The sequence below is a fragment of the Gracilinanus agilis genome, chromosome 1 (genome assembly GCF_016433145.1).
Source record: "Gracilinanus agilis isolate LMUSP501 chromosome 1, AgileGrace, whole genome shotgun sequence".
In the NCBI taxonomy this organism is placed as follows: Eukaryota; Metazoa; Chordata; class Mammalia; order Didelphimorphia; family Didelphidae; genus Gracilinanus; species Gracilinanus agilis.
The window spans coordinates 710,620,645-710,648,103 of NC_058130.1; the positions used below are offsets into that span (position 1 = coordinate 710,620,645).

Here is a 27,459-nt window from a genome sequence, read left to right on the forward strand (position 1 = left end):
TGCGTGTGCGTGTGCGTGTGCGTGTGCGTGTGCGTGTGCGTGTGCGTGTGCGTGTGCGTGTGTGCGCGCGTGTGTGCGTTTTCTTGGCTTCACCTGATGATTTGGGAATGGAATGGGGCAATTCTAGCGGTGTGCACCTTCCAAGGAGAATTTCAAAGCCAGCTCCTGGGAGGTTCGAAGTATGACTTTGTGGGTCTTCAGCTCCACGGACTCCTCCAAGTTAGGTTAGGCCTTTCTTTGAAAGGAACATGGGTGGTGTGTGTATGTTTTTTCCCCAAGACTCTCCTTCACCTCTTTCCCCACAAAACCATGACTCTATCAATTCCTCCAACTAGGGGGGCAGAGGCTCTGTGTCCCCTAATTCCTCCAACTAGGGGGGCAGAGGCTCTGTGTCCCCTAATTCCCCCAGTTCCTCCAAATAAGGAGGCAGAGGCTCTGTGTACCCCACCATGGTTAACTTTTTGGGTGGAATGACCCTGGGCAGCTAACTTGGGCATTCTTCCTTGAAGGCCTTCTGTTCCTAGACCTCTCTGACCTTTAGATTGCCTCTGGGCCCTGTTCAAGCCTATGGGACCATGAACTCTAGGCTCAGGAGAAGGTGGAGACAAGCAATAGGACCTATGGTCAGGGAAGGAGGACGCTAGTGGTGGGTGAAGGAGTTGGAGTAGCAGCCATGGTAGAGGTAGTGAGGAAGACGCCCTTAATGGTTCCACATCTATCTAGCAATATCAGTAATCCTTTAGCTAAGAGAGGAGCTTAAGCTTAGCTCTACGATGAATCATATAAGAGTTAAAAGGAACTTTGCAGGTCATCTAGACCAACCCATGTCGGAGCTGAGGCCTTTACAAAATCCCCAGAAAGGGTATCCAGCCTCCACTCGAAAATCCTGGCTATGGGAAACTCTACCTATAGAGAGGAGGCCCATTTCACTTCTAGACACTTTTCTAATTCTAATTTCACTTTCTAATTGTCAGGAAACTCAAGAGGCTGAGAATTAAAGAGACTAAAAATCTACATATTCCCACCTTCTATCTCTTAGCATCTCACTTCCTTAGAAGAGAAGCTATTCCTTCTAGGCAGCTCCTTTAGTCTGATCCCCCTCATTAAGTGGGACTTTTCTTATAGGCTCCTTCCAAAGCATAGGAAAGCATGCAAATAAATGGCCCTGTAGGCAGCTGTCTCTCCTTATCCAGTAAAAGCTATGTGGGAGGTAGGGGGCCCAGGGCTGGCACAGTCTAGGCTAATGGGATTGGGGCATGGTCTTGGCCCTTCACTGTGGGCTGAGCCAGGCTGGGAAACTAAGACCTTTCTATATTGCAGTCCAGGTCCAAGGTGTGGAAAGGCCTTTCCTTTATGAATTCTGGTGTAGAGTCCTCTATAACTGTCATATTTTTTGGTGTGTCCATCCCAGCTTCCTCTTTTTGTGGTTGAAGTAGGATCTGGGCGCCATTGTTCCCTCCCCGCTCCAACAGGGGCTCTGAAGGAAGGATGGGGTTCTGGAGGGGCAGTAGTCTGAAGATGACTCCCCAGAAGAAAAGTAATGGAATGTCATAAACAGCATTGGATTTGGAGTCAAAAGACCTTCTTCTTATTGCCTCTATGAAATCATCGCTAAACATCTTGGTGCCTCAATTTTCCTCATCTGTAAAATGAGGCTTTTGAAAGAGATGTTCTCTAAGATTTCTTCCAGCTCTAAATTTGATAGCAATACCAGGATTCTTTCTCCTTCTACATTCAGAAAGTCAACAAAGTAAAATCTCCAGACATCAGATCCAATCCAGTTTTGAACTTGCTTTAACCTAGCCCCTGGGATTGGGCTGCCTGTCCTCATCCTTTCTCAGAGGTGTCCACATTGCCTCTCCCTATATCCCCACCCCCAACTGGCCTCTGGCCCCCCTGTTTCTTTAGCCTCCTGCCAACTGCCATGCCCAAGCGGGCATTCTGGAGGTCCCTGTAGTGCCCCTGGCACACAAAGCATTGGTGGATGGGGGGGAAGGGAAGGGGGCTTTCCCAAGCTCAGCAAAATATTCACACACACACACACACACACACACACACACACACACACACATACACACACACTATCCCTGCCTCTCTGAGAGCTGTACAATAGGACCCTTGTGTCTGAGCTCTGAGCAGCTGTGGCACTGGGGCATGAGACAGCCCCAGACTGGCTGGCACAAAACGGGCGACAGCGTCGGGGGCACACCTCCCCCCTCTGGGTTGCCAGGCACTGCCTGCAAGCTTAAAGGTGAAAGGGTAGGGTGGGGTAGGGTGTATATGGGAGGGAAGGGGGGAGACGGGCATGAAAGAATGGTTGGGAATGGAGTTAATTAATTAAAGGAGCATCTCATCTGCCAGCCAAAAGGATGTGGGGGATGGGGACTCCTCAGGCCTCCCTTTAGTTGTGGGAGGAAACCTGGTCTGGGAGCTGAATTCTTTCCTCAGTTTCATTCATGTCTTGGTTTGAACCCCCTTTCTTCTCTTCTGACCTCCTTCTCCTGAGATCTCTTGGAGTTTTCCCCTCTGCTGACATCTGGGCCATGACTCTTCAGTAGGGGTGGAGAAAAGGGAATTAGGGTTAGGTTATTCCTGTGCAGCTTGACAGCCTGCCTTGGGGTGAAACCTGAGCCTTGACCCCATCTGCTCTTTTGTATCTTTTGGCAGAATCCGGACAATCAGACAGTTCAAACCAGCAAGGAGATGCGGACATCAAACCACTGCCCAATGGTGAGCCCCCTTCTACTTGTTCTCTCCCATTCTTCCCTGACCTGCCCCAGGTCTGATTTTATCCTTCCTTTCATATATTCACATATGCCTATTTTTTAAGGGTTTCTGTAGCATTTGGAGGGATGTATTAGTCATCTGGGAGGGCTCCATCCCTCCTGGCCCCAATATACCCTCTTCCAGGGCAAATTTGGAGGTCAGGGCATGGGTAGCCCTGAGACCCTACTGGAAGAAGTAGGAGAGAGTTTCCTTCTCTCCCTCCCCCTGGCTCACTTGTCTTCTTCTCCCTTATAGGGCACTTAAGTTTCCAGGACTGCTTTGTGACCTCTGGGGTCTGGAATGTGACTGAGCTGGTCAGAGTATCACAGAGTAAGTGAGCCCCCTTCCTCCGGGCTGAGAACCAGGCTGCTTGAGAAGGCTGGGTTGGGAGGGACACCATTGTTGCCCCCATGTTGATCACCTGGCCATTGCTTTCCTTGTTCTGCTAGGTTTGGGGAGAGAGCAGATGGAGACCCCTCTGGACAGAGGATTCTCCTTCTTCTACCCTATATTCACTACTTGCACCCCTTTCTTGGGCAGAGCTGATGACTTCAACAAGAGTCAATCAAGGGCAAAGCTTTTTAAACCCTGAGAAAAACTGGCCTGCTGCCTTAATCTCCACCACCATGGAGGAGAAAACTCATACTCTAAAAAAGCTTGTCAGGAGGGAGGCCCTCCTCACTCAAGGATATGGCCCTGCTCCCATGCCTCTCTTGGGCCTCCAACTGCACAATGGACCTGATGCTCGGGCCCAAGTTCTTCATCATTGATTGTTCCTAGAGATCCTGATCAAAGAGAAGGCTCAGCCTCAAGCTGGTGGGGCCTCCCCAGTCCTATCCTAAACTCTTGAAGACAAGAGACCTAAAAAAGACTGATCTGTCTTGTTCTCTGACCTAATGGCCTTCTTTCTCATTCACTTAGCTCCTGTTGCTACGGCGTCAGGGCCTAACTTCTCCCTGGCGGACTTGGAGAGCCCCAGTTACTACAACATAAACCAGGTGACCCTTGGGCGGCGGTCCATCACCTCCCCACCTTCCACCAGGTAGGTGAAGCCTTTGGCATTCACCAAATTTTCTGTCCTTCACTGACCCTCTGTCCATCTCATCCCAGGCTTTTGGTACACCCCAGACATAAATAAAGTTGTATAAGTTAAAATGCTATAGTAGACATTAGTGTCTATTAAGATTTGGGGGTGGTAGGATCTTTTCAGTTCTAAAGGGATGCCAACTCCAGGACTTTACATGCCAGATAATGCCAGGAGGCATAGAGATTGCCACCTTCTCTTAGTATATGCCAGGTTGCTGGTAAAAACCTTCCAAATTCTAGGGGTTTACCCCTATTCCAGTCAGCTCTTTCTTTGCCTCTCCTCTACTTCTTGGGATTGAGTGCCTTTCTAAGAAGACTAGGAATAATTTCCTGGAACCTTTTCCCATTCTTCTCTTTTCTGATTCTCTTTCTTTTCCTCTCCTCAGCACCACCAAGCGCCCTAAGTCCATAGATGACAGCGAGATGGAGAGCCCCGTGGATGACGTGTTCTACCCTGGGACAGGACGGTCCCCAGCAGCTGGCAGCAGCCAGTCCAGTGGTTGGCCCAATGATGTGGATGCAGGTACAGATAACATGGCAGCAGCATACTACCTAAAACTGGGAATCAGGGACTAGGGGTCTAGACTGGTCCTAAATTGGGATGAATTCCTCTCCTCTTCAATAAGAGGCTTAGGTATATGTAACCCGCTCCTTTTCTAGCCCTTCTGTCTGTTCCCTCTGGCTTTGCCCTAGGGAGCCCCATATTGCCAAGTTTGGGGTGCTTTTCCCCCCACCCTGACCTTTCCCAGTGAGTGCCAGAACAAGCAATAGGTATTAGGAAAAGTTTTACTGCCCCTTTGCCAGCGATCGAGATGGTAAATGGAGGGCAGAGACTGAAGGAAAGAAAACCTCTAGCTTTACATAGTGAGAAAGTTTTCATTTCTCTTTCAGTCTCTTTCTCAGCCTCTGTGTTGCTGGCTTTTTTCAAGTAAATCACTACTAATTCCCTAGTTTCTTTTCCACTGCTCAAAGAACTCACCTGTGGAGAAAGCTGAGGGGTCCAAGACAAAGGGAGAAAGAATGGAGAGATTCTTAGATTGAGTGAGGAGTTTGGGGAGAAGAAAAGGTCTTGTGAAGAACTCGTGGAATGAGTTAACCCTGAGAAAAAATGAACCTCTCTCAGTTGTTCCTATCTAACAATTCCCAAGGTCGGGAGACCCTATCCCTGAACCCCCTACCTCTTGCCTCCTGAGATCTGTTGGTACCTCCTTCTACTCTGGCAGGAAGAAATATGGATTTCTGTGTGTGTAAAGAAAGTCTGTGAGCAATGCCTCTATAAACCCAGGTTTTCTGTGCATACATGGACAGTTATGTCTGTGAGTATAGACTTACGTGTTTGTAAGGAGGACATATACAAACACCTTGGGGTATGTGAAGGCCACACGTGTGGGCATATTTGTCCCATAGGTTGCGAGGTGAGGGTTTTGCAAAAACTGGAGGTGTGTGTAAGGAGCATATGTCCAGGAAGCCTCAATAGGTGTGAGCTTGAGGGCACATATAAATTATACTGCATTGTGCAAACATGTGGGTCTCTTGTCGAGAGGACATGCCTGATACCTTGATGAACAGGTAGCTTGTGTACATGTGGAGAGGATGGTTCAATATCTTCATGCTTATGGGCAGGGCAGATGAGCTTGGCCACATGGTAAGATGGAAGGAGGCTATTTGCACAATGTTTGGATACAGATATAGGCCTATGGGTATAGATGTGAGAATTCGTGAGTGTATGTACAACCCCTGGATGGGTGGGCCCATAAATAGGCCTATGTACATGCTATGGGTACAACTGGGTGAACAGCCAAGTCTTTGAGTGGTCTACAGGAAGAGTTAGGAACCCTAATTCTAACTGATGGAAATCCTGTTGCCTTTAGAGCATTATTTGCCTTGTATAGAGCTTTCAAAGCAAAGAATAGAGGCAATATGGTCCCTGTAAATTAGGCTGGGCTGGTTTGGGATCTTTCTCCATTTGAAAAGGACTTAGTGGATATGGAGAGGGAAATTGGGTGGTTTTCTGTGTATTTTCTTACTTTGTCTTTCACTCTTTCTTCTTTGCCCTCCCTCCCAAATACTCTCTCAGGTTGTTTGTTTTTTGGTTCTTCAGAACAGGAAGATAACATGTCTTCATGTCTACAGTGCAGAGGGGCTCTAAGATTCTTGGCTTTCCCTGAAATTTGCCCTGTTGGGGACAGCTGCTGCTTTGGTGTGACTCTGAATTAGGCCAATCAAAACAGAGGTTCTGAGTTTTGTCTTGAGGGAGTTGGTAGGTATGAGGATGAAGAGAGAAATGAGACTGAAGAAGTGGGAAAGTCATTGTAGAGAATGAGCTGGGTTGACTAGAGGGCAGGAGAGAAGGCTTCCATGCCCCAATGCCAATGAATGAATGTATAAACGAATGAATGCATGAAAAAACATTAAGTGCAGTGGGGCACAACTAGGCAGCTGCTCCTCTCTGGACTATAGAAATTATCCCATGGGGAGGGGGAAGAGAGTAGTAGTGCCCTAATAACAGTGCCATCAAGTTGGCATTGAGCAGCCAATCCCATGAGACTGGGAAGAGTGAGGGACCCTTCCCTGCTGGGCTCTTTTCTTGTGGGTCTGCTTTTCTCCTGCACTAACTTTCCTTCTAGTGTGTGGTATTTAGGAGTGAGGATTCTCCAGCCTTGCCAATGCCGCCCCTATCCTCCTACAATCCCAGCTTCTATGGACAGCTGCCCTTTAGCCCCTGGCCCCTGAGCCCCTCTTCTTCTTCCTCTATTTCCTTCCCTCCCTCCTCTCCCTTTCTCCCTCATCGACTCTATTCATGTTGTTCCCTGTGCTGCCGACAAATCGCCAATTAAGCAGCCCAGCTGCAGGACCAGGAACAGCTGGGGAGGTGCTGTGTGGCAGTGGGGACAGCTGTGCACAGCTGGCGGGAGCTCCCCCACCCCCACTGTCATGCCAGCTATCAGGTGGCACACAGCTGCCGCCAGATAACACTTCTGCTGGTGACTGGAAGCTCTCCTCCTCCCTTTCCCTTCCATTCTCTCCTCTCCCCATCCCCCCTACCCCACCTCCTCTTCTTTGCTGTCTGGATGACTCTCACATCCCTTCAGCTTGGCTGTCCCCTGAAGAAGTCAGCCCTAGAGCCTTTGGCACTTCTTTTCTCCCCTTCCCAACCCTGGCACCTCTAAACTTACCTCCTGGCTCCTGTGCCCCTTGCCATCAATGCAAGGGTCCTTCCTGCCAAGGGGGAAGGCACTGCCCCTAAGCCATGCAGAGTAGCACCTGCTCTAACCTGGCGCTATTCAGACACTGCACCAGTGAAACCCAGGGACATCTGTAATTGCCAATCCCAGAGCTTTCAGAGTTAGGGCAAGCAGGGATCGCTCTCTCTCTGTCTCTCTCTCTCTCTCTCTCTCTCTCTATCTCTCTCTCTCTCTCTCTCTGTCTCTCTCTCTTTCTCTCTCTCTCTTCCCCACCCCCATCCTCATTTTCAGCTGAGTGTTAGCCCTGAATCTAATGGTGACATCTCAAGAGAATGAATAGTGAATCCTGTGTGACCCAGCCACTCATATTTTCCCCCCATCCATGTATCATCCCAAAGAGAAATAGTTAAGACAGGCTTAGGTCCAGCCTCATGTGGTCGTCTGGGAGAATGTGTGAGAAAGCGGTTTAAATGTTAGCTGTCTTTGTCTTTGATGGAGTTTTTTGCCATTGTCTTTTGAGGCCTTGTCCAGGATGCTCCCTAGCCCCAAGTCTTGCCCTTTCTGGAGGAACCATGGCCTCGAGGCTACCGTGTCCTCCTCTTCCTGCATCTGTGCTCAGTAAGAACAAAGAGAGAAATCTGATTTTTGAGCCTCCTTGATTCCCCACCCCCTCTCCATTTTTTTTTTAATTTTTTTTTTTATTTTAAACCCTTAACTTCTGTGTATTGACTTATAGGTGGAAGAGTGGTAAGGGTAGGCAATGGGGGTCAAGTGACTTGCCCAGGGTCACACAGCTGGGAAGTGTCTGAGGCCGGATTTGAACCTAGGACCTCCCGTCTCTAGGTCTGGCTCTCAATCCACTGAGCTACCCAGCTGCCCCCCCCCTCTCCATTTTTGCAGACAACTCTGTTGGAGAATAAGTGGGAGATCAAGGTTGCTCCTCATACCCAGGGTACCTCTCCAGTAGGAGAAGACAGGAAGGGGAAGCAAGATGTAAGGGAGAAGGGGAGATCACAGGGTGGGGAAGAAACAGTGAACTATCCCCTGACCGTCTTGTCCATCTGCGCCCCACTCTGGTTTCTTCCCTCACCCCAAGAACTGCCTACCACCTTTTTTCCTTTTCTTGCCAAGCCTGTGAGACCTTTGCCCCAGCTCCTGGAGATTCTCCTGCATGTTTCTCTATTGCTCTTGAGGTAGAAAAGTGGTAAGCGCCTTCCTTCAAAGCTTCCACATGTCTGGGCACTGGCTCACCAAGGGGGCAAAAGTAGTCACCATTCTGCCTGCCTCTTTCCCAGTGCCCCAATGGCCCACATTATCCCATAGCTTGGCATGCAGAATGCCCTTGGTATTGTCTTACAGGCAGGGAAAAGAAAGCAAGAGAGGGAAGGGGTGGGGTGGGGGGAGCAAGGCATTAACAAAGATCTTGGGATTGGGTAGGAATCGTGAAAGAAGTGAGCTGCTGGGCTTGCCCCTCTTTCTCATGCTTCACTGCACCCCCTCTCACCCCAACCCTGCCCCCCAGGCCTCTGCTAAACCCTCCCTATGTTGCTGGTTCCTCCCCCCCAGGCCCGGCTTCTCTAAAGAAGTCAGGAAAGCTGGACTTCTGCAGTGCCCTCTCCTCTCAGACCAGCTCCCCGCGCATGGCTTTCACCCACCACCCGCTGCCCGTGCTAGCTGGAGTGAGACCAGGTGAGAACCGAGGTTGGGGAGGGGGGGGAAGAGGGGGCGGCCGGTGGGAGGGGTGCGGGGGATAGCCCCAAACTGGCAGGGGCGTGCTCCCTCTCCTCCCTCCTCCCCTCCGCCCCGGCTCTCTGAGTAGGCCAGGCCAGGGCCACAGGGCATGGCATGGGGGTGGTCCCAAACTGGGAGTGGCATTTCTCCCCTCTGCCCCCTACTCGCTGAGTAGGCCAGGCCAGGGCAGGGCGGGGGGGGGGGGCTGGGGAGGCTGGGAGGAGGGATATGGGGAGCAGCTTCCAAATAGCAGTGGCCACTCCTGACTCCATCATTCACCCAGCCCTCTGCGGAGGTCAGTGGAGCAGCTGAAACTGGTAGTGAAATCCTCTCTCTCCCCCTTCTCCCTTTCTCTCTGGGTAGGGCAGATCAGGAGAGCAAGGAAGACAGGGTATAGGGCATCCCCTCCTCGTCTGCTAGGTGAGGCCTACTGGACTTCTCTGGCCTCCCTTTCCTTCCCACAGTAGCAAAAGGCTGAGACTGTTAGTGAGACAGGGCTGGGCATTCAATAAGGTCTTCCTCTCTGCTTTCCACAGAAGGCTCCAAGGTCCTGAGGGGCTGTCCTGAGGGGAAGGAAACATTCCCCAGAGGCCCTCTTTCATCCCCCATGTCTGAGGATCCATTTTCTGGTCACATTTAGGATAGGCAGAGATAAACTTCATCTCCTAGGACTCCTTCCTCTCCCCCTCCGTTATCTTCCCATGTCATGGCTGAGTCTTAGATTCCTCAGAGTCATCTTAGGGGGAGGGGGAGAGAGAGAGAGAGACAGACAGACAGACACAGACAGACAGACACGGAGAGGCAGAGAGAGAGAATGGTCCTAGAGAAAGGGACATTGCTTCAGGCCAGCTCTCATTGGCTTGTCCTACCACTGAGGATTGCTGGTTGTCTTCTTTGTATCCTAAACCATTCCAGCTCTTCTGTCAGTGTGACCTTAGGCAAGTCATAGGCCTTACTGGACCTCGGTTTCCTCATCTGTAAGTTGAAGGCAGTGGGTTACAATCCCTTAAGTCTATTCTAACCCCAAGTCCTAGGAACCTATAGTCATTTTTTCTCATTTTAATGGATAAGACCTGATTAGGGACTACCATTGACCAGGACAAATGGGTTGTGTTTGAGGAGCATGTAGGCTGGCAAGTTGAGAGTTGAGCAGCAGAGGGTTCACAGTTGGTCTCCCATCTACTTCTCATTGCTCTGAGCATTGCATCTACTTCTCATTGCACCAGAAACCTTCTATCTTAAACTCTGGAGATATCCCTTGGAGGCTCTCTTCGGTTTTTTCTTAGATGTAAGCCCAGCCCGAGCTTCTGGTCCCTTCTAAAGTGCTGGGGGGTTGGGGGAAGGAACAGCGGAAAGGATGGGGAGCTTCGTTCCTTTTAGCTTCCACTTCAGGGTTCAGGGCCCCCTGGCTAGGAGCCCAGAGGCGAGAGAATCCAGGCAAGGCAGCACTCCGACTCGGGGAGGGAAGGCGGGAATGTGTCTGGGGGGAAGGGGAGTCTATAGCAGCCCCCTCCCCATCATCTTGGGCTCCAGACTCTGCTTTTATGAACTCCAGAGAAGCCAAATCTCCTTTGCCCCCTAATGAAACTGAGAGCAAAGCTAGTTGATTGGAAACAGACGGGCAGGGGGAAGGGAGGGGGAGATGGAAACAGGGAAAGGCTGAAGTGGGGGCTGGGGGGAAGCAGGGATGAGTGTGTGTGTGTGTGTGAGTGTGTGTGAAATGTGTGCTTGTGTCTGTGAGAGCTTTGCCTGTATGTTTGCATCTGTGAGAAGTATGCCTTTGTGCCCACTCATCGCAGCAGTCCGTGCTTGTACCTATGAAGGAGGGTGAACATGCCTATGTATATGCATCTGAGATGAAGGTGCCCATTAGAAAATGCACCCAGGAGGTATAGTCAGATTATTCATGTGTGGCTGTATATCTAGGAGAATGGAGTAGAACTTGGGCAGCATCCATCAGCTCCTGATCAAATGAGACATTTGCAAAGCGCTCAATACAGTGCCCAGCACATACAGACACTTCATAAACGCTTATTCTCTCCCACCAAAGCCTTCTCCAGTGCCTCACTGGGGCATGGAGGGGGTCCTGGGGAGCTCCAGCTCTGGCAGGGTCTGCCATGCCTGAAAGGCTTTGAATGTGGGAAGAGTGATGACCTCTGTGGTCTGAAGACTAGCTCAGAGACCGACCAGGTAGACAACACATTGTTCAGCCACGGGGATGCTCAGAGACTATCTATGAAATGGGAAAGGTGGGGGCAGCTAGGTGGTTCAGTGGACTGAGAGCCAGGCCTAGAGAGATGGGAGATTGGGCTCAAATTTGGCCTCAGACACTTCCTAGCTGGGTGACCACCGGGCACGTCACTTAACCCCCACTGCCTAGCCCTTAGCTCTCTTCTGCTTTGAAACTGATACGCAGTATTGATTCCAAGATGGGAGGTGAAGGTTTAAAAAATAAAAAAAGGAAAGAAATTATAAAGATGCTGTAATCTGTGTTTGTGGGGATCTGACTATCCACCTCACCTCAATTAGAGATCTTTGAAGTAGTGGAGTATCTTGTTCGAGACGGGGCTGCAAGGAGAAAGACTCGGTGTTGTGTGTGTGCCTGCAGGGTTGTGTCCATAGACATAGATGAGACTGAGTATGGGACTGGATAGATGGATGTGGAGTTCAGAGGAGCAGTGGCAAGCCATTCGTTCAGCTTCCTCGCTCCCAACCTGGAACAGAAATTCCTGCCCCCTCCCTCCCCATTCTCATCCCTAGGATCCTTAGCCTTGTGCCCTCCCACCTTGTTCCTGCCCCTTCAGCCCTATCATACACTTCTCTATGCATGACTCTTCTTTTCCTGTGACACTTACAGGGAGCCCCCGGGCGACAGCCTCTGCTCTGCATTTTCCCTCGACCTCCATCATCCAGCAGTCGAGCCCTTACTTCACCCATCCGACCATCCGCTACCACCACCACCATGGCCAGGACTCACTGAAGGAGTTTGTGCAGTTCGTGTGCTCGGATGGCACAGGCCAGGCTACAGGGCAGGTAAGCCTCGAGGGAGCCCCAGAAAGCCTGGGTTGCAATGTCATCCCTCCCGTCTTTCTGTCTGTCTGTTATATGTCTGTCTGTCTGTCCGTCTATCTGCCTGTCTCTTGGAGCCAGTAGAGAGACTTGTAAACCCCAGGATCCACCTAGAGGCAGGACAGTAAGGAACAAAGAGCATCCTCCACCCTGGAGATCCAATTAAAATCCCAGATGTTTTGGGAGACAAAGGCAGGGAGGGGCAGTAGTTAAAGTATAGCCTTGGTTCTTTTTTATATCTATATCTATATATAGTGCCCAGACCCAACTATAAAGGATTAGGACTTTGGGACAACTCAGACCAACAAAGAGGTCTTCTTCCCAAGGAGCTGCTTGCCTAGCAGGCTCCCTTCTGGAGCCATAGTCTCACCTCCTTACTGGAACATTGACGGTCAGAAAACAGTGGTTTCTAGGGCCAGATGCCAGAGCCACAGTTGGATGGTGCCATGTGGCAGGGTGAGAAGGGTTTTTTTTTGGGGGGGGCATATCCTTTAAAGTACATCCTTTCATTTCTACCTCTCCATCACAACATATCCCTTGCCAACTGAAAAGATGGAACAGAGTGAGCCCCATTCGGGGCCTGGAATCTAAGTAAGGGAAGGAGGAAACCAGGAGGCTCCAAGTTCAGGAATATCTATCTACTAGGCTGCCCCAAGGTATCTCAGAACAGCACCTTAGTGTAAATGTGGCTTCTTGGGCAGAGATTCTAGAGCCAAGTCATCTCTCCTTTCACAACAGTTTAACCCTAGTTTTCACCTTATTCCCTCTTCTTCCAGGCTTGGCAGATTAGCAATGGAGGTCATTAGTCCTCAATGCCTATGCCTCTCTCTACCTTCTCACTTTTGGACTCTTCTGTATATAGGTTCCTCCTCTCTTTCTTCCCATCTTCCTTTCTTGTGATCTCTTTTGTTCTCCTTCTTAGCCTCCCCATCCTGTGGGGTGTAGGGGGTGTCTGTTGCTGATTGTTTAGTTCATGTCTTAGCACTGGTTTTCCTTCTTTATTCACCTCTATCTTCACCATCAGTCCCCCAAATTATAGGTGTCTGTAAGGAAAGAATTCAAATAATCCAGATCATTCCTAACATTTTCTGCCAGCGTTTTTTTGGGTCTGTAGGGCCATAGGATACCAACCAGCTTATCTCCCAGCCCCAGAGAGACTGAGAGCCAGGAAAATGGCTCCCAAAGAACAGAGAATCTTGCTTTCTCACCACTGGAGGCTGCTGTGAAGCCCTACATCTAGCCTTAGAGCTAAAGGCCAACACAGGGAGAGAGACCAGGATATAAATTTGAAGCTACTAAAACCTAACCCAGCACACGATCGTTTTGAGAATAGATTGACTTTAAGGCAGCTCTTGAGGCTCAGAGTTGGACTTGGAGATGCAGTTAGTCCAAGGGTCCGTAGGCAGGGCTCATCTTCCTATGTTGGTTATAGGACTAGCTTGACTTTTCTAGGTTCTTGCAGACCAGAATGACCCAGAGATCAGGTCTAACCCAGTAGTAGCCTGAGCTTAGGTATGCGGACATCATACAAATGGTCCTTCGCATTAATCATTTTTACTCTTTATTGACCATTGCTGATCAGTCACATTTTGAGTTGAGAGCTTTTATTATCTTAAGGATAGAGAATCCTTTCCCTGCAGCAGAATCGGCCTCCTGTCCTGACAGTGACGGCCAGGAAGAAGGCACAAGGATTGAAACAAAGAAAACAGCACCCACCATGCTGTGCCTAGCTAGACCAGGAAATGATCTTGAGATTCAGTGGGTAAAAGGTTTTTTTTGGAGATGGGGTTGGTGGAAAAGTAGTAAAAAGAAGAAAAAGTCTTACTGTTTGGGTCCTTTTGGAGCATCTGAAGGCAGCCTTGGCAGGGTAACCAGAGGCTCCCCAGAGAAAACGAGGTTATCATAAGGATGAAACCAATAGGACCAACCTGAGGAAGGGAGAGAGAGAGAATAGTGTAAGTCAGGGTTTATAATGCCCAAATGAACAAAGCCCAAGAAGTAGAAGAAGTAGAAATGACTTGGAAGAGGCCTTTGAAGAGGTCATAGGAAACACTCCCATCTGGCCCCCAGACACACACCATTTTAAAAATCTATCTCAAAGGGGCAGCTGGGTGGCTCAGTGGATTGAGAGCCAGACCCAAAGGTAAGAGGTCCTGGGTTCAATTCTGGCCTCAGATACTTTCCAGCTGTGTGACCCTGGGCAAGTCACTTTACCCCCATTGCCTAGCCCTTACCATTCTTCTGCCTTAGAACCAATACATAGTATTGATTCTAAGATGGAAGGTAAGAGTTTAAAAAATATCTATCTCAAGGTAAAGAGGCAAAAAATAAATAATTGAGAGAAAAAGAACTGGTTGTATTAAACTTCACATGGTTTCTAGAAAAGTTTCCATATTCATCAAGATCAACAGAGAAGAGTTCAGTGGAAAGAGTACTAGGCTTGGGCTTCTGACTAGAAGGTCCGAGTTCCAACTCTTACTAAACTTCTGGACTTTGAGCAGTTCCCTTCTTCTTTCTAGACCTCTAGATGGTCTGTAAAATGAATGGATTGGAGAGGATGATCTCCAAGATTCCTTCCAGCTCTCACAGTTTGTGATTCTAGAATAGAGAAAGAATCGATGGAAAAGTATTTCTAAAATCAAATAACTAAACTCTGCTGCCATGCTCAAGTCAATGGGATTCAGAATTTTCAGTTGTTTTATAGAGAGACTTAAGGATCCTAAAGTTCCCTTCCAGCTCTAATATCCTATGAAATTCTCTGTGACAATTCAACACACATTTATTAAGCACCTGCTGTGTGCAGAGCCCCATATTGGGACAAACATGTTGGAAGAATAAAAAGGAACAAATGTTATGTGTATTCTTCCCAAAGTGTACTTAGGGCCACTCAGCTGATTCCTGTGAAGCTCTTGGATCCAGTCTCTGTGAATTAGGCCCCGATTGAGGCAGTTCTGGGGAAGAACCAGACTGGCCTGTGGCTGTCAGGCCTCTCTTAAGTGCTTAAAGCTCTATAAAAATGTGAGTTATTATTATTGTTATGATTATTCTCTGACCGAAATAGGACAAAACTGGGGAGATGAGACAAAGCAATGATGTTGTAACGCAGGAACATTTGTGATCTGTTCCATGTCTGTCCCTTCACATCTAAAAACCTTTCCTTTCTGGCCTTTACTGTTTGCCTAGGACCTGGGGAATTAGTGGGAGAGGCAGACTTCAGGGAGGACCGCTGCTCACTTGGTGGGGCGTAGGTCCACGACTTCTTAGCAATGTTCTCTCCCTGGAGAGTAGAACAGAGAATATCCGTTGGTGACAGAGACCGTTGATCGGCCATTGTCACACCGGGATGGGCAGGCAGAGTTAAGTTGTAAGAGCTAGTCAGAGCAACAGAGCACAGTGTGGATGCTACTGTTCTGGGGCGTCCAGGGTCTCCCGCCTTGTCACCAAACAGAGCCAGGCTGTGCTGCCCAAGATGTGGTAGGAAGCCTGCCCAGAGCGAAGGATCCCTCTCAAACCCCTGATCTCCCTTAGCCACAGTCCGCATGCGAATGAGCCACACAGGCATCAGAAAGGGCTGGAACTGAAAAAACTCAGAGAGGGTGAACCTTGGGAGAGCCTGAACCTCACTCTTGCCTCACTACGTTCCAGGAGGAAGAAGAGGGGCATGGATTTGAATGGCTGTTTCCGGGAGGAAATGCTGATTGAAGCTGGTGGTCATGTTGCCTGGAGAAAAGGAGAGGGGGGGAAGAGGGGGAGGAGGTGGTCAGAATGTTCTCCATTTTCTCTCTGGTTAGAGCAAGAGAAGATGAGCCTGAAACAACTATTGGAGAGACTGAGGGTAGGTGGAAGGAAGCACTAGATCAGAGGCTTTAGACACGGGGTACCGAAATGGATGGATTCCCTTTCCTGGCTGTTTAAGGATAAAAAACAAAATTATCTCTGCAGGGGCAATGCAGGTATATGGTTTCCTAGAGGCCTTCCGAAGCTGCGGGGTGGGGATAAGGAGGTGTCGGAGTTCTCTCTCGTCTCCTTAGGAATTTCTACTTAATGTGGACATCTGCTGAAGGCCAAAGGCATGGAGGTCACTCTTCCCTCTTTCCAACAGGCCCAGAGCCAGCCAGGCCAGGGGGCCTCATGGGGAGGGACTTGGGGGTGAGGGTGAGTTGTGGAAGGAACACAATGCAACGGCGTCTTTTCTTTTCACAGGAGACAGTGTGCAGGAGCCATGTAGTTATCCTGGTGCAGCTTCACTTACCACTTTTACACAATAATCAAAACACGCATTTTGAAAAATTCATAATTAAAACATTTTTCCAAACAAGAATGACTGATAACCCAACTGAACTCCCAAACTTAAAGGAGAAAAAAAAGAGCAACATCTGAGAGACCAAAATGAGAAACTAACCCCATGCCCAGCCCAGCCCCTGTCCCTTGGAGGAACCAAATACTGCATCTTTAACGAGGGAGCCAGTGCTCCAGCCAGCGAGGCTGTACCTCCTAAGGGAGCTGCCAGCCCCAGCGCAGGGAGCATGTGTCTGTGTGCCATGTGATGTGCGTTCATGCGTCACTCTATTTATGTTGTTCGCAGCCTAACGGTAGTGGCCAGGGCAAAGTCCCGGGGTCATTTTTGCTACCACCGCCGCCTCCAGTGGCCAGACCTGTGCCCCTTCCTATGCCTGATACCAAATCCACCAGCACTACCCCAGACGGCGCCGCCTTGACTCCTACATCACCCTGTAAGTGGACGATGAAAAACCAAAATCAAACCAAAAGTCCCTGGCCCACCAGCACCAGTCAAATTACCCATCTGAGAGCTCCAGGACACAGCACAGAGTCCCAGATCAACCGTGGCCTCCACCCAGCCAGCACCCCCACCAGACTCCCCACTGCCTGCTGCTCCGGGCCCCTCCGGGGGGCGGGAGGGGGCACGGGCCAGGGCGGGGCTGGGCCAAGGGGAGCTGGCGGGAGGGAATGGGGGGTGGGTGCAGCCATCCCATCCTCATGCGTGATTGCTGTTTTTTTTTTCTTTTTGTCTCCTTGTCCTTCCCACCCTAGCCCATGCAACCCTCAAAAAACAAAACAAAACCAAAAACCAACAAAACAAAAACCCACCACCAAAAACAAACAAAAAAATTAAAAAACAAAAATCATCCACACACAAAACAAAATCTAGTCTCAAGGCAATCCTATCACCATCACCTTATCACCATTCCCTCTTTACCTCACCCTTCATTTCGTAAGGTCTTTAAAGATGCAGTACCTTTGCCTCCTCCCAACCCTCACTCCTTCGGTTTTACATTTGGTTTCTCATTGTTGTTCCTCTTATTTTTTCTCCCCTCCACCTCCCCCCTCCAGCTCCCAAATACCCATCCTCCCATTTTAGAGGCAGGGGCAGGGAGCCCTGAGCTTCGCCCCACCTCCCCGCAGTTTCTGAAGCAATGAAAAATTTTGGCAAAGGGAAGAGAGAAATCTAACAAGTCAAAAGGCATAGAGGACACGTCTGGCCTGGAGACAAGGAAAGGAGATGGTGGAGAGATAGAGATGGGGCTGTGGTGCCTAAAGGAAGAGAAGGAAGGGTACCTACAGCAGACTGACAGTGTTGAAGGTGGCCTGGGAGCCTGGGCTTAAAGGTTCTCTGTTTCCTGTAGACTTTAGACTGTGGTGGGGCAGAGGCAGGCTCAGTTCTCCATGTTTTTCACTGGCTTTTGGCCTTTTTTATGTCTCTCTCTCTTCCTCTTTCATGGTTTTGGTTCTTTTGTTCTCCATCTTCTCCATGTCTTCCCCTTGTTTCCATTCACCATCCAACACACAGGCTTGGTCCTTGGGAGAAGGGTGGGAGAAGATACATCCTGAATTATCAGGGTAGGGGCTTCTACTGGAGAGAGACGGAGAAGAGTTTGGTGAGCATGTGGTCTCTGGTGTGTGTCTGGTAAGGGCCCAACTCAGGCCCAGCAGTGGAAAGCTCATAGGGAACCCCCCCCCCCATCCCAGTGGCCTAACCCTAAGGAAATTTTTCTTTTTGCCCTTCTGGAGAGACAATAGGCAAAAGCGGACACAAGTTTCAGCAACCCACATCCACATAGCCCTCCCTCTTCCTTTCCCCTCCCCTGCTCCCTAGTAGAATTGTGTAATCGTGAGCCCTTGGGATAGTTGCCTCTGGACCAGCCCCAGAGATACTGCCTTGACCCCTCAGTCTCAGAGGGTCCTGAGGACATCAGGACCATTTGGCCTGACTCAATTGTCAGTTCCAGGGAATACATAGTATTATTAAACTCAGTCCCTCCTGGGAGAGGAAGAGTCCACATGAATCGTAGGGGTAGTGAGTGTGGGCTGAGCTGGGCCTATTCTTTTCAGACCCTTGCTGGACCCAAATCTGAACTTCCAGTGTGGCTTTGCCTGACATTGCCCAGAACTGCCCACAATGGAAAGAAGAGCAGTCCTGGACCAACCTTGGAGAGTAGAGTCTCCTTTTTGGGGTGGACCAAAGATTCTCTTTCTAGCCCTTGGTGTGGAACAGGCTGGGAAGAGTGACCACAGCCTCAGTCTAGGCCAAGGGAATCTTCCCTCCTGCCTGATGCAGCCCTAAAGCCTTTTGCCAGCATAGTATTTATTGCAGTGAGAGAAGCTGTTCGTAGGACCAGAGGAGCACCTGGGCTCCATAGGCGTAGTACCTGCCCCTAGTGCCCGTCTGGTGGGTAAGGCAGGAATAGGAGGGACGTTGGAGCTGCTGTTCCAAGCCCCCCCACCTCATTCTCTGGGGCCCTCAGAAAAGATGCAATTTGGGGCTTGGAGGTTGGGTGGAGAGGGGAGAAGCACAAGAGTGGCTGTGTTAAATTATAGTATGCAGTATGGGCATAAATGTGTATCTGTGTGATGAGAGAGAGAACGTGAGAGTGTGTGTGTGTGTGTGTGTGTGTGTGTGTGTGTGTGTGTGTAATCTGGGTAGGGGAAGGCCCAGAGGACATCCTCCCCTCCAAGCTGGCCCTTATGGGCAGTGTCTAGCTGGAGGAGATGGGATGATGACGTTTCCTAACCAAGACTCTCTCTCTCTCTCTCTCTCTCTCTTTCTCTCTCTCTCTCTCTCTCCTCTCTCTCTCTCAGCAGCCCTCGAGGGCAGTGTCCGGGTAGGGGGGACAGGGCCAACTTGGACTTATCAAGTCTCTCCCTTTTTCCCTTCCTTCCTTCCCCCGCAGCATTCTCAACGACAGGCGCCTCCTCTGCCAACCGGTTTGTCAGCATCGGACCCCGGGACGGCAACTTTCTAAACATCCCACAGCAGTCTCAGGTAGGAGGGCTCTGCCCATCAGCCCCTCTGCACCTAAAAGGCCAGGGGGATCAAAAATGTGCTGTCCTGGAAGTCAGAGAGCCCTGGCTCCAATTCTAGCCAGGCCCCACTGGCCCACTGGCCCCCAAGTGCCCTATCTGTGAGAAGGCTTGGACTCTAAGATCTCTAAGGTCTCAGGCTATAACTCTATAGTCCTAGGCCCCTTCCTGAGCTTGTGACTGGAAAATAGAGCTATTACTGAGAGTAAAGGGGATGGGGCTCCTCTGGGAGAAGATAGAATAACCCCATCCCTAGTCCTTTCTGCCTATCAGGAGCAGGGGGTCTGTGGCCAGAAAGGAAAACAGAACCAGAGCCTGGGCCCAGGGTTTCCCTCCTCCTGGCTGAGCCTGTTTCACTCCCCAGGCAGCCCCCAGGCTCACAGGCTAATCAGCTAATTGGCTAATTAGCCCTGGCAGCCCAGGCCCTGGGGGAAGGCAGCCAAGGCCACTGTGCTGGGGCTGGGCTGACTGGTTGGGAAAGGCTGGGAAGGCCATGAAAATCTGAACTCCAAGGCCTTAGGGATATTATGCTCTGTGACTGTGGCCCTCTGGTTGGCTTAGCTCTAGCCAGGAGAGTTGAGGTTCAGGACCCTCCCCATTCACTCCCAGAGCTTATGGATCTTATAGCATGCCCTGTGGCACAGAGCAAGCCTAGGTGAACTCCAGACTCTGGGATTGGAGCACCTTTAAGTAGAGCAGCTCTCTGACTGCCACAGGCACCCACCTGAGTCCCATTAAGGAGAAAGAGAGGCTGCCCCCCCCCATCCCAGACACACACATACTCCCACTCTGAGGCTTTTCAGCTTTCCGTGTACCCTCGGATGGGACCAAGTTTGAGAAGGTCCTTGGCTTAATGGGGACCAACCTCAACTCTCCTCCTTGTTCCTGTCTTTCACTTCGGGAATCCCCCCTTCTCCCCATAGTGCTCTAGTGTGCAGCACGCTCGCACACACATGCACACACACACACAGCTGCTGCTACACACATACCAATCTCCTCTTGACTTTTACACAATCAAGTCTACTGGAACTCCGTACACACCCCCTGGAAGAGTGGTCTGCTCTTCCTCCTGAACCTTGTGAGAGACAGGACAGTAGAATCCAAAGGGAGGGAAAAAGAGAGTGAGCGTAGAGGCCAGGCCTTTCTGCTAATGTTCAGTGTCTTTGCTGCCAGGCCTGCATCCAGAGAAAGTTGGTTGAAATTTTGTGTGGTTTGGGGTTTTCCTCCCCCCCTTTCCCTCCCTCAAAAAAAAAAAACCCAACTTTGTCAAACTTCAGAACTTCAGAGCTCCCTAGCGGCAAGGAGGGGAGGGGAGCTTCAAACCCCCCTCCCTGCCTCCCACCCCCTCTCCCCGGAGTCACGTCTGACCCGTCTGGTTTCCCAGAGCAACCAGACATGATGTAACACCCAGATGAACTTGAACTTGGGGGTGTTGAGAAGAAAAACAATGGCCCTGAGCAGGGGCTGGAGCCAGCCCCCTCAGCTCTGTGCCAGGGAGGCCGAGAGAGCCCTGCTGGCAGAGTACCGGGAGAGAGGGGGGAGTAGAGAGAGAGGGAGGGAAAGAGAGAGGGAGGGAGGGAGGGAGGGCAGAGGAAGAGAGGCCAGTTGGGTTTCCACATAGCTCTGGGCTAGGCAGAAACAGAGGGCGGTGGAGTGGATCCCCTCCCGCCTGCCCAGAGCCCTGGGCTGCTCTGACAGCACTCCAAGGATGGCTGCCATTGTACCCCACCCCCACCCCAAAGTCTCCCTTTCTGGCTATCCAGGCTCAGTGTTCTGGAAGCCAAGTCAAAGTTCTGGGAAGTTTGGGAAAGAGTTCCCCTCTAAATACTCACATAGGGCAGGAGATGCTGGCAAGTAGGTGTATGTTTGGGGAGGGGCAAAAGAGCAAGACAAACTGTAAGTCCCTTGGGCTTGGGGTCTGTGCTCTGTTGGTTAAAGATGGGGGGGGTACTGTTACCACAGTAACCAGTGACTTTAGCTGATCCCCCAGAGCACCAGATGGAGAGAGAACAAAAGAATAAGGAAAGAAAAGAGAATTCCAACAATTTGCTCTCTTTCTCCAGGCAGTGCCTTGTCCCAAGTTTTAATCAGTAGGGAAAGAGACGAGGAGGAGTGTGCAATAAGACACTTCCATTTAGGCCCTCAGATTCTGGTCCCCTGCAGGGAGGGGTCAGACCCCCTACCTGAGCCACCTGTTAGAGTAAATGCCCACCACTCATTCTCTGACTCCAAGACTGCATCCTCCCTCGTGTTTGAAACTATCAATTCATCTCTCCATCTATCCATTCTTCTATCCATCCAACCTTGCTTCCATCCACATCCACTCACCCACCCATCCATCCATCCATCCATCCACCCATCCATCCATCCATCCATCCACCCATCCATCCATCCATCCATCCATCCATCCACCCACCCACCCATCCATCCATCCATCCATCCATCCAGTTGTGTACCCAATACAGGAGAGGCCATCAAATCAATCACACAGCTCTGGAGACCTTGGCCTATTGGCTCTGGGCAGAGACACACTTCTTTAACTAGTGACGACTGCCTATTACTGCCTTCTTTGTCTCTGACTGGGACTAGTGAGTGACCTGGTCTCTGTGACCTGGGTCTAGAAAGGCATTTGTCCGTCTTTGGGATCCCAGAGGGAACTAAGACCTGGAACAGTGCTGAAATAGGAGTTGAGCCTATACATTTGAGAATGAAGGGGAACAGCATTTCAGAGCAATGGCTTTCTATGACATCAAAGGACCATTCAAATCCCATTTCTTCTCCTTACTGCCTGTGTGACCCAGGACAAGTTACTTTCTTTCTCTGGATTTTGGTCTCCAGCGAAACAGGAAACCCTAGATGATTTCCAACCTGGAAAATTCTTCCTACTCTTAAGTTCTTTGATCCTAGCAATGAGAGGAGTCCTAGTCAGCCCCCCCCCCCACCCCAATCCCTCATCCTGCTTCTCAACATCAGGCATTCCTTCTCCAGGGATTCAATACCCTTGGTGCTGTCCTTTCTCCCTAGGTGGTCCTCCTGATTCATAGTGAATTTCTATCAATTGCTAAACATTTATTAAGCACTTTCTATGTGCCAGGCCCTGTGCTCCTCTAGGATACAAAAAGAGGTAAAAGATAGCCCTTGCCCTCTGAGGAGCTTATAGTCTAATGGGGGAGAAGGGCCAACATACAAACTCGGTTTCTTTTAGTTTTTGCCACATACCTGTGAGTGTTGACAAGAATATATCTCTAGGATTCCCAATGAGGGCTTTTATAAACCTAGAATGGTGGAAAGACTCCAAGGAACTTGAGTTTATTTCTTTTTTCCTTTTTTAAAAAAATCCTAACCTTCTGACTTAGAATCTATACTAAGTATTGGATCTAAGGCAGAAGAGTAGTAAAAGGTTAGGCAGTGTGTGTGTGTGTGGGGGGAGTAAATGACTTGTCCAAGATCACACAGTTAGGCTGTGTTAAAACCCAGGACTTCCCATCTCCAGGTCTGGCTCTCACTGAGCCATCTAGCTGCCCCATGGCTTCATTCCTTGACTTTGATCCTTAAGAGTTGTATGACCATAGAATCATAGCTCTAGGGATGAAAGAGCTCTCCAAGGCCATCTCATTGAACTTTCTCATTTTACAAATGAGGAAACTGTTGTCCAGGGAAGGTAATCTTTGAAAGATGTAGCCATCTTCAGAAGTAGGATTGGAACTCAGGTCCTCTGACTTGAGAGGACTTTTTGCTCTGCCATCCCGTGTCCCCAAGCAAGTTACTCAATTCTCTCCATCTCTGCTTCGTCATTCTAGAAAATGGGAAATTTACATTATGTCTCTCACAGTGTGGAAAGCGCTTTGTAAATGACATAAACATTAAAGCGCTATAGAAATAGGAACGATTCGTTCTTAACAAGTAATTCTTACTCATCAGTTATTAATAAGTATAATTAATTGCTCATAAGTATAATTACAAATGTATTAGGCACAGTAAAGAACTTCCATCTTTTCCCTTGCTAGAGAGTAGCCCCATGATCACGCTGAGCTGCTGAGCTCACCTCAGCCAGGGGTGCCTGTGGAGGAGGAGATATATAGCCCTCCAGAAAACACGGGTACTATTTCTCCTGCTCCTCCACAGACAAATGCGTCAAAGGACCAAGGTACCCGCAGGAGAGGCTAGAATCCTTCCCCACCCACTGCCTCTCTTCTCCTAGAAGGGCGAGAAGACCAAAGCTTGGTGCAGTTGAGAGACTGGGTTGGAAGGGAAAGGAGGTTCTCTGTATACTGAGCAAAAATCAATGGTCCCATTTATGCTTTTTACAAGGCAAGATTCTGTGGGAGTGTAGTGCCCCCTGCTGGCTCATAGTGGGAATTGCTGTTCCCTGGATTCCCTGAGGTCCTTAAAGAGGAGGATCCTGGAGCAGTTGGGGGGAAGCAGTTTCACTTGTGCAAGCAGGCGGCTGCAGATGGTAACAGGCTTTGTGACATGCCCCTTCCCCTTGGGGTTGGCACTGCCAGGGAGTGTATCAGTGCCATGTGGTGCCTCACCCAGGCCCCCTCCCAACACACACCCCATGCCCCTAACCTTTCAGCTGGTGGGGCCTCTTCTGTGATGTACAGACGGGAATTTCAGCTTTCAATCCAAGGAGACAGAGTGGGAGAAAATCGAACAGAAGCTCCCCCCCCCCAACCAACACACACACATACCCTAGGGACAAAAGCCCCAGCCTGGCATCCTCTCTCTCTCCACCCCCGCCCCCCCCAGAACTCATACAGAAACCCAAACAATTGGAAACGTGACCAAATCCTAGGCCTGTGCCAGCTCCAGCTATGGGGGTCCTACCCACTGGGCAGAGTGCCCACAGGAAGGCCAGCTGGGCTCCCTGGCACTGGGGGCAGGGGGCCATCTGGGAAGGGGGTAGGGGGTCCAGATAGAGTGGTAATTTTGTGACTCTTTTCTAGGGTGCATCACTGCTCTAGCCCCCTGGGATGAGGGGAGGAGAACTGAGGCCCTATAAGGAGGGCAAACTAGCTGAGGCGATCAGGTCATGAAGCCATCTGGCCTAGAGCCCCAGCACATTTTCATTCTCTTGTCCTTTCTTATCCCTCTTTAGTCCTGGTTCCTCTGACGAGATCTACAAGAAAAAAAGAAAGAAGAGGATAAAGGGGGAAGAAGAAATTTTGAGACATGGAAAAATCCCCCAGCCCAGCTCAGCTCAGCCTAGCCCGACTAGTCCCACCCCACCAAAAAGCGAATATTTAAAAGTCATCACCCACTCTACCCTCTCCTGCCAGGGGATCCCTTCTGGCACCCACAGAGCCCAGCCCAGCTGTCAGGACCCAGAAGAAGGGGCCTGGGGTGGAACCACACACCAGCAGCCAGGAGGAAAGGAAAACTGGGGAAAACAAATTTAAAAAACAAACACAAACATAAAAGGGTGACAAGGAGCAGTCCCCTGTCCACTCCCTCCACCTTGACATCCCTTCCCCCTCTCTCTTTCTCACACATACACACTCACACACACACACACTCACACACTCACTACTGGGGTCTCCTGGCTACAGCCCAGGCAAAGCCAAGGGGAATGGAGTGAAAGTTGAAAAGTTTTCCAACCTATAACCAACCTTGTTGGGAGGGTCCCAAGCTCTACCCTTCCTGCCCAAGGTTGTTTATTTGGTAGCTGGCAAAGCACACTTCCCCAGCACACCTCAGCCCGGCCCACTGTCCCCTTGGGGCTGGAAGAACTGGCTTCATTGAGGTGTTATGATAGAAATCTCCAAGGGTCTTGAACCCTTCTTATCCCTCTTCCCCCGCCCCCTTCCTAGCCTGGTCCTATTCCTCCAGCATGGGCAGTTGATTCTGATCTGACCTTGGTTGGGATGTGTGTAAGGGTACTTTCCAATGCTTCTTTCCATTGTTCCAACACCCAGGAACTGAAGGCCTGGGGGAGAGAGAGCCCCAGAGAGCTAAGCCTGGCTAGGGATCCAGGAAGGTCTTTGATACCTTCCTGGAACCACTGTAGTTGTTTTATGCTTTTGTTCTTATGAACCAGGGTAAAAGGGGACTAAGTTCTGATGTGAACTTGATCTAGAGGGGGTGCCAGTCAGCTGGAGCCCACAGAAGAGAGGCAGAACCTGCCCCTGGAATAGACCTAGCCCAAAATTGTGCCCTCTTCCCCAAAGTCACTCTTACCCCCCACACCAGCCTTGAAGACAGTTTTCATGTCACCATATCATTATGTACAGTCTGTAGGAACAAGTCGAAATGCTCTCAACAGGACCAGCCAGCTGTCCCCCCTCAGAGCCCCCCTTGTTGCCTTGGATGCTCCATTGTTCTACACTGGCCTCCCTCCTCCCCTAACCCCCTGGAGACAGGGCCCAAAAGAGATGGGAAGGAGTGAGGCCAAGACTGGAGCTTGGACTCTGGGGGGGCAGTTTCTAAGTGTCTGAGCAAAGGGAGAACTGGCCTGTCCCCTCTAGAATCTCCCTGGCTCTTTTCACCCTCTAACTTTTCCTCCAACCCAGTTCTTCTAAGACACCAGCAGTCCTTCCACCTACACCCTCCCCTCAAAAAAACAAAAAAAACCAACACAAATCTACCAGAGAGGCTATTTGGATAGCCCTGGCCTGTGGCCTCCCCCTGGGCTGGCCTAAAAGGCCAAACTAACGTCAAGGGCATCAGCTGGATTGGTGAAGTCAGAAGCTGGATTGGAGGAGAGGAGTCAGCCCTACCAGCCCCAGGTCCACAGTTGGCTGCCGGCCTTTTGAGAGCTTTTCAGCTGGGATGCTAAGTCACATCTACCCTAGGTAGGCTTTGTGCTTGCAGACTTGCTCTCAGTTTATGTTCCTTCAGAGGGAAAGGTGTGTGTGGGGGGGTGTACTTCATTTAGTAATCCAGAGCTTTCTCTCTCCCACTTTTCCTCTTCCATCCCTTTTCCTTTCCTTTCCTTCCCTGCTTTCCTCTAGTCAGTTTTTAGCCGTATTTTTTTTTCCTGTTGTAGTTGGGAAATTATCAAATTGGGAACAAAAAGAAATCAACATGTCCTAGAAAGCTGCCCCTCTCTGTGCCCCTCCCTTCCCCCCACCATGGGCTCAGACCAAGGAGAGAGGCCCAAAAGCCAACCAGCTGATTTTGTCTTCTCTTTTGGCTGGGCAGGATCTTGCATTGGGCAAGGGCAAAGGGCCAGGGGACTCGAGGCCCACACAACATCCATAGGTAGACAGGCTCTAGGTTCTCCAGGACTTCCTTTTCACTCTGTGTGACTTCTCTCTCTGTGCCTTACTCCCTCCTAGCTTCTCTTTGGTCTCTATTTCTCCTCCCTCTCCCTCTCCCTCTCCCTCTCCCTCTCCCTCTCCTCTCTTCTCTCTTCTCCCGTGTCTCACACACATTCTATGGAAACACAAAGCCCAGGTTGGGAGCCTCTGTCCAACATTGCACTGGGTTGGGGGGAGCAATGGGCTCTCTGGGTGGTTTGGCTTTGGTTAATGGCTGTGGATGGTGTGATCAGGAGAGATTAGGCCAGCCCTAAGAGGAGGGGGGGGGCGGCGGCAAGGAAAGGTAGTTCCGAGCCTCAGACATGCCAAGAAGGAAAGCCGAGGGTGGCCCCCACCTCCTCAACTCAGCCATGAGGTTTAGAATTTTTTAAGTGGACTGTGTGTGTCTGTCCCTATCTGCAGCCTTGGAAAAGGACCAGGAAAGAGAGGGAAGGGGAGGAATTGGGGGTTGTGGCCTCCCTGTAGGTGCTGGCTCCTCTCCCAACTCAGAGTGGTGTTAGGAGCCGGCTTGGGTGGCTGAGGCCGGGCTGGGGCCAGGGGTGATACCTGGTCAAAGTGCAATGATTTTCCAGTTCGGTTGGCAAAACAGGGTCAGACCTGCAGCAGGGAGAGGAGAGGGAAGAGCCTAAAGCTGACCTGTCCAGCCTCCTCCCTGTCTCCACTCTCACCCACCCCTTTTCCTGGGGACTCCCCCCAGACAATCGTTGCCACGCACAAACCTCCGTGCCTGGGCCTTGTATGTGTCCCTAACCTCACGGAGCCAGGCCCTAGCTTGGGGTCTTGGGGAGCTTCAGTTGCTCCCTCCTCGCACTAGGTATAAAGCTGCAGGCCAGCTGCGTGTGCCTCACCTCCTTGCCCAGCCTAGGTGGGGGGCAGTCTGAGGTGAAGGGAGGGCACAAGGAACCCCCAAATTAGGACAGTCTCGGCTTAGAGTTGTCTTGGTTGGGGGGGATTGGGGAGGGGGGATGGTAGAGCAAGATAGAAGCGGGCCGCGGCAATGGGGGTGGGGTGGGGTGGGGGTTTGCATGGAATCCGTTTGT

At 50.4% G+C, this 27,459-nt stretch overlaps 1 protein-coding gene across 4 annotated transcripts in view; it reads left to right on the top strand.

The window, feature by feature from the left end:
- Positions 1-24,427, top strand: part of NFIX (nuclear factor I X) — a 115,826-nt gene extending 91,399 nt beyond the window's left edge. The window contains exons 3-11 of one of the 4 annotated variants that reach the window (XM_044670329.1): positions 2,668-2,730; positions 3,022-3,096; positions 3,688-3,808; positions 4,239-4,375; positions 8,604-8,726; positions 11,626-11,801; positions 16,423-16,570; positions 19,028-19,119; positions 24,259-24,427. In XM_044670329.1, the coding sequence (XP_044526264.1) occupies positions 2,668-2,730; positions 3,022-3,096; positions 3,688-3,808; positions 4,239-4,375; positions 8,604-8,726; positions 11,626-11,801; positions 16,423-16,570; positions 19,028-19,119; positions 24,259-24,273 (950 nt within the window). In that variant the 3' untranslated portion in view covers positions 24,274-24,427. Of the gene's footprint in view, positions 1-2,667; positions 2,731-3,021; positions 3,097-3,687; positions 3,809-4,238; positions 4,376-8,603; positions 8,727-11,625; positions 11,802-16,040; positions 16,571-19,027; positions 19,120-24,258 lie in introns of those variants that run through there. The other 3 variants (XM_044670345.1, XM_044670336.1, XM_044670353.1) reach the window with 3 other exon arrangements.
- Positions 24,428-27,459: the final 3,032 nt, after the last annotated feature.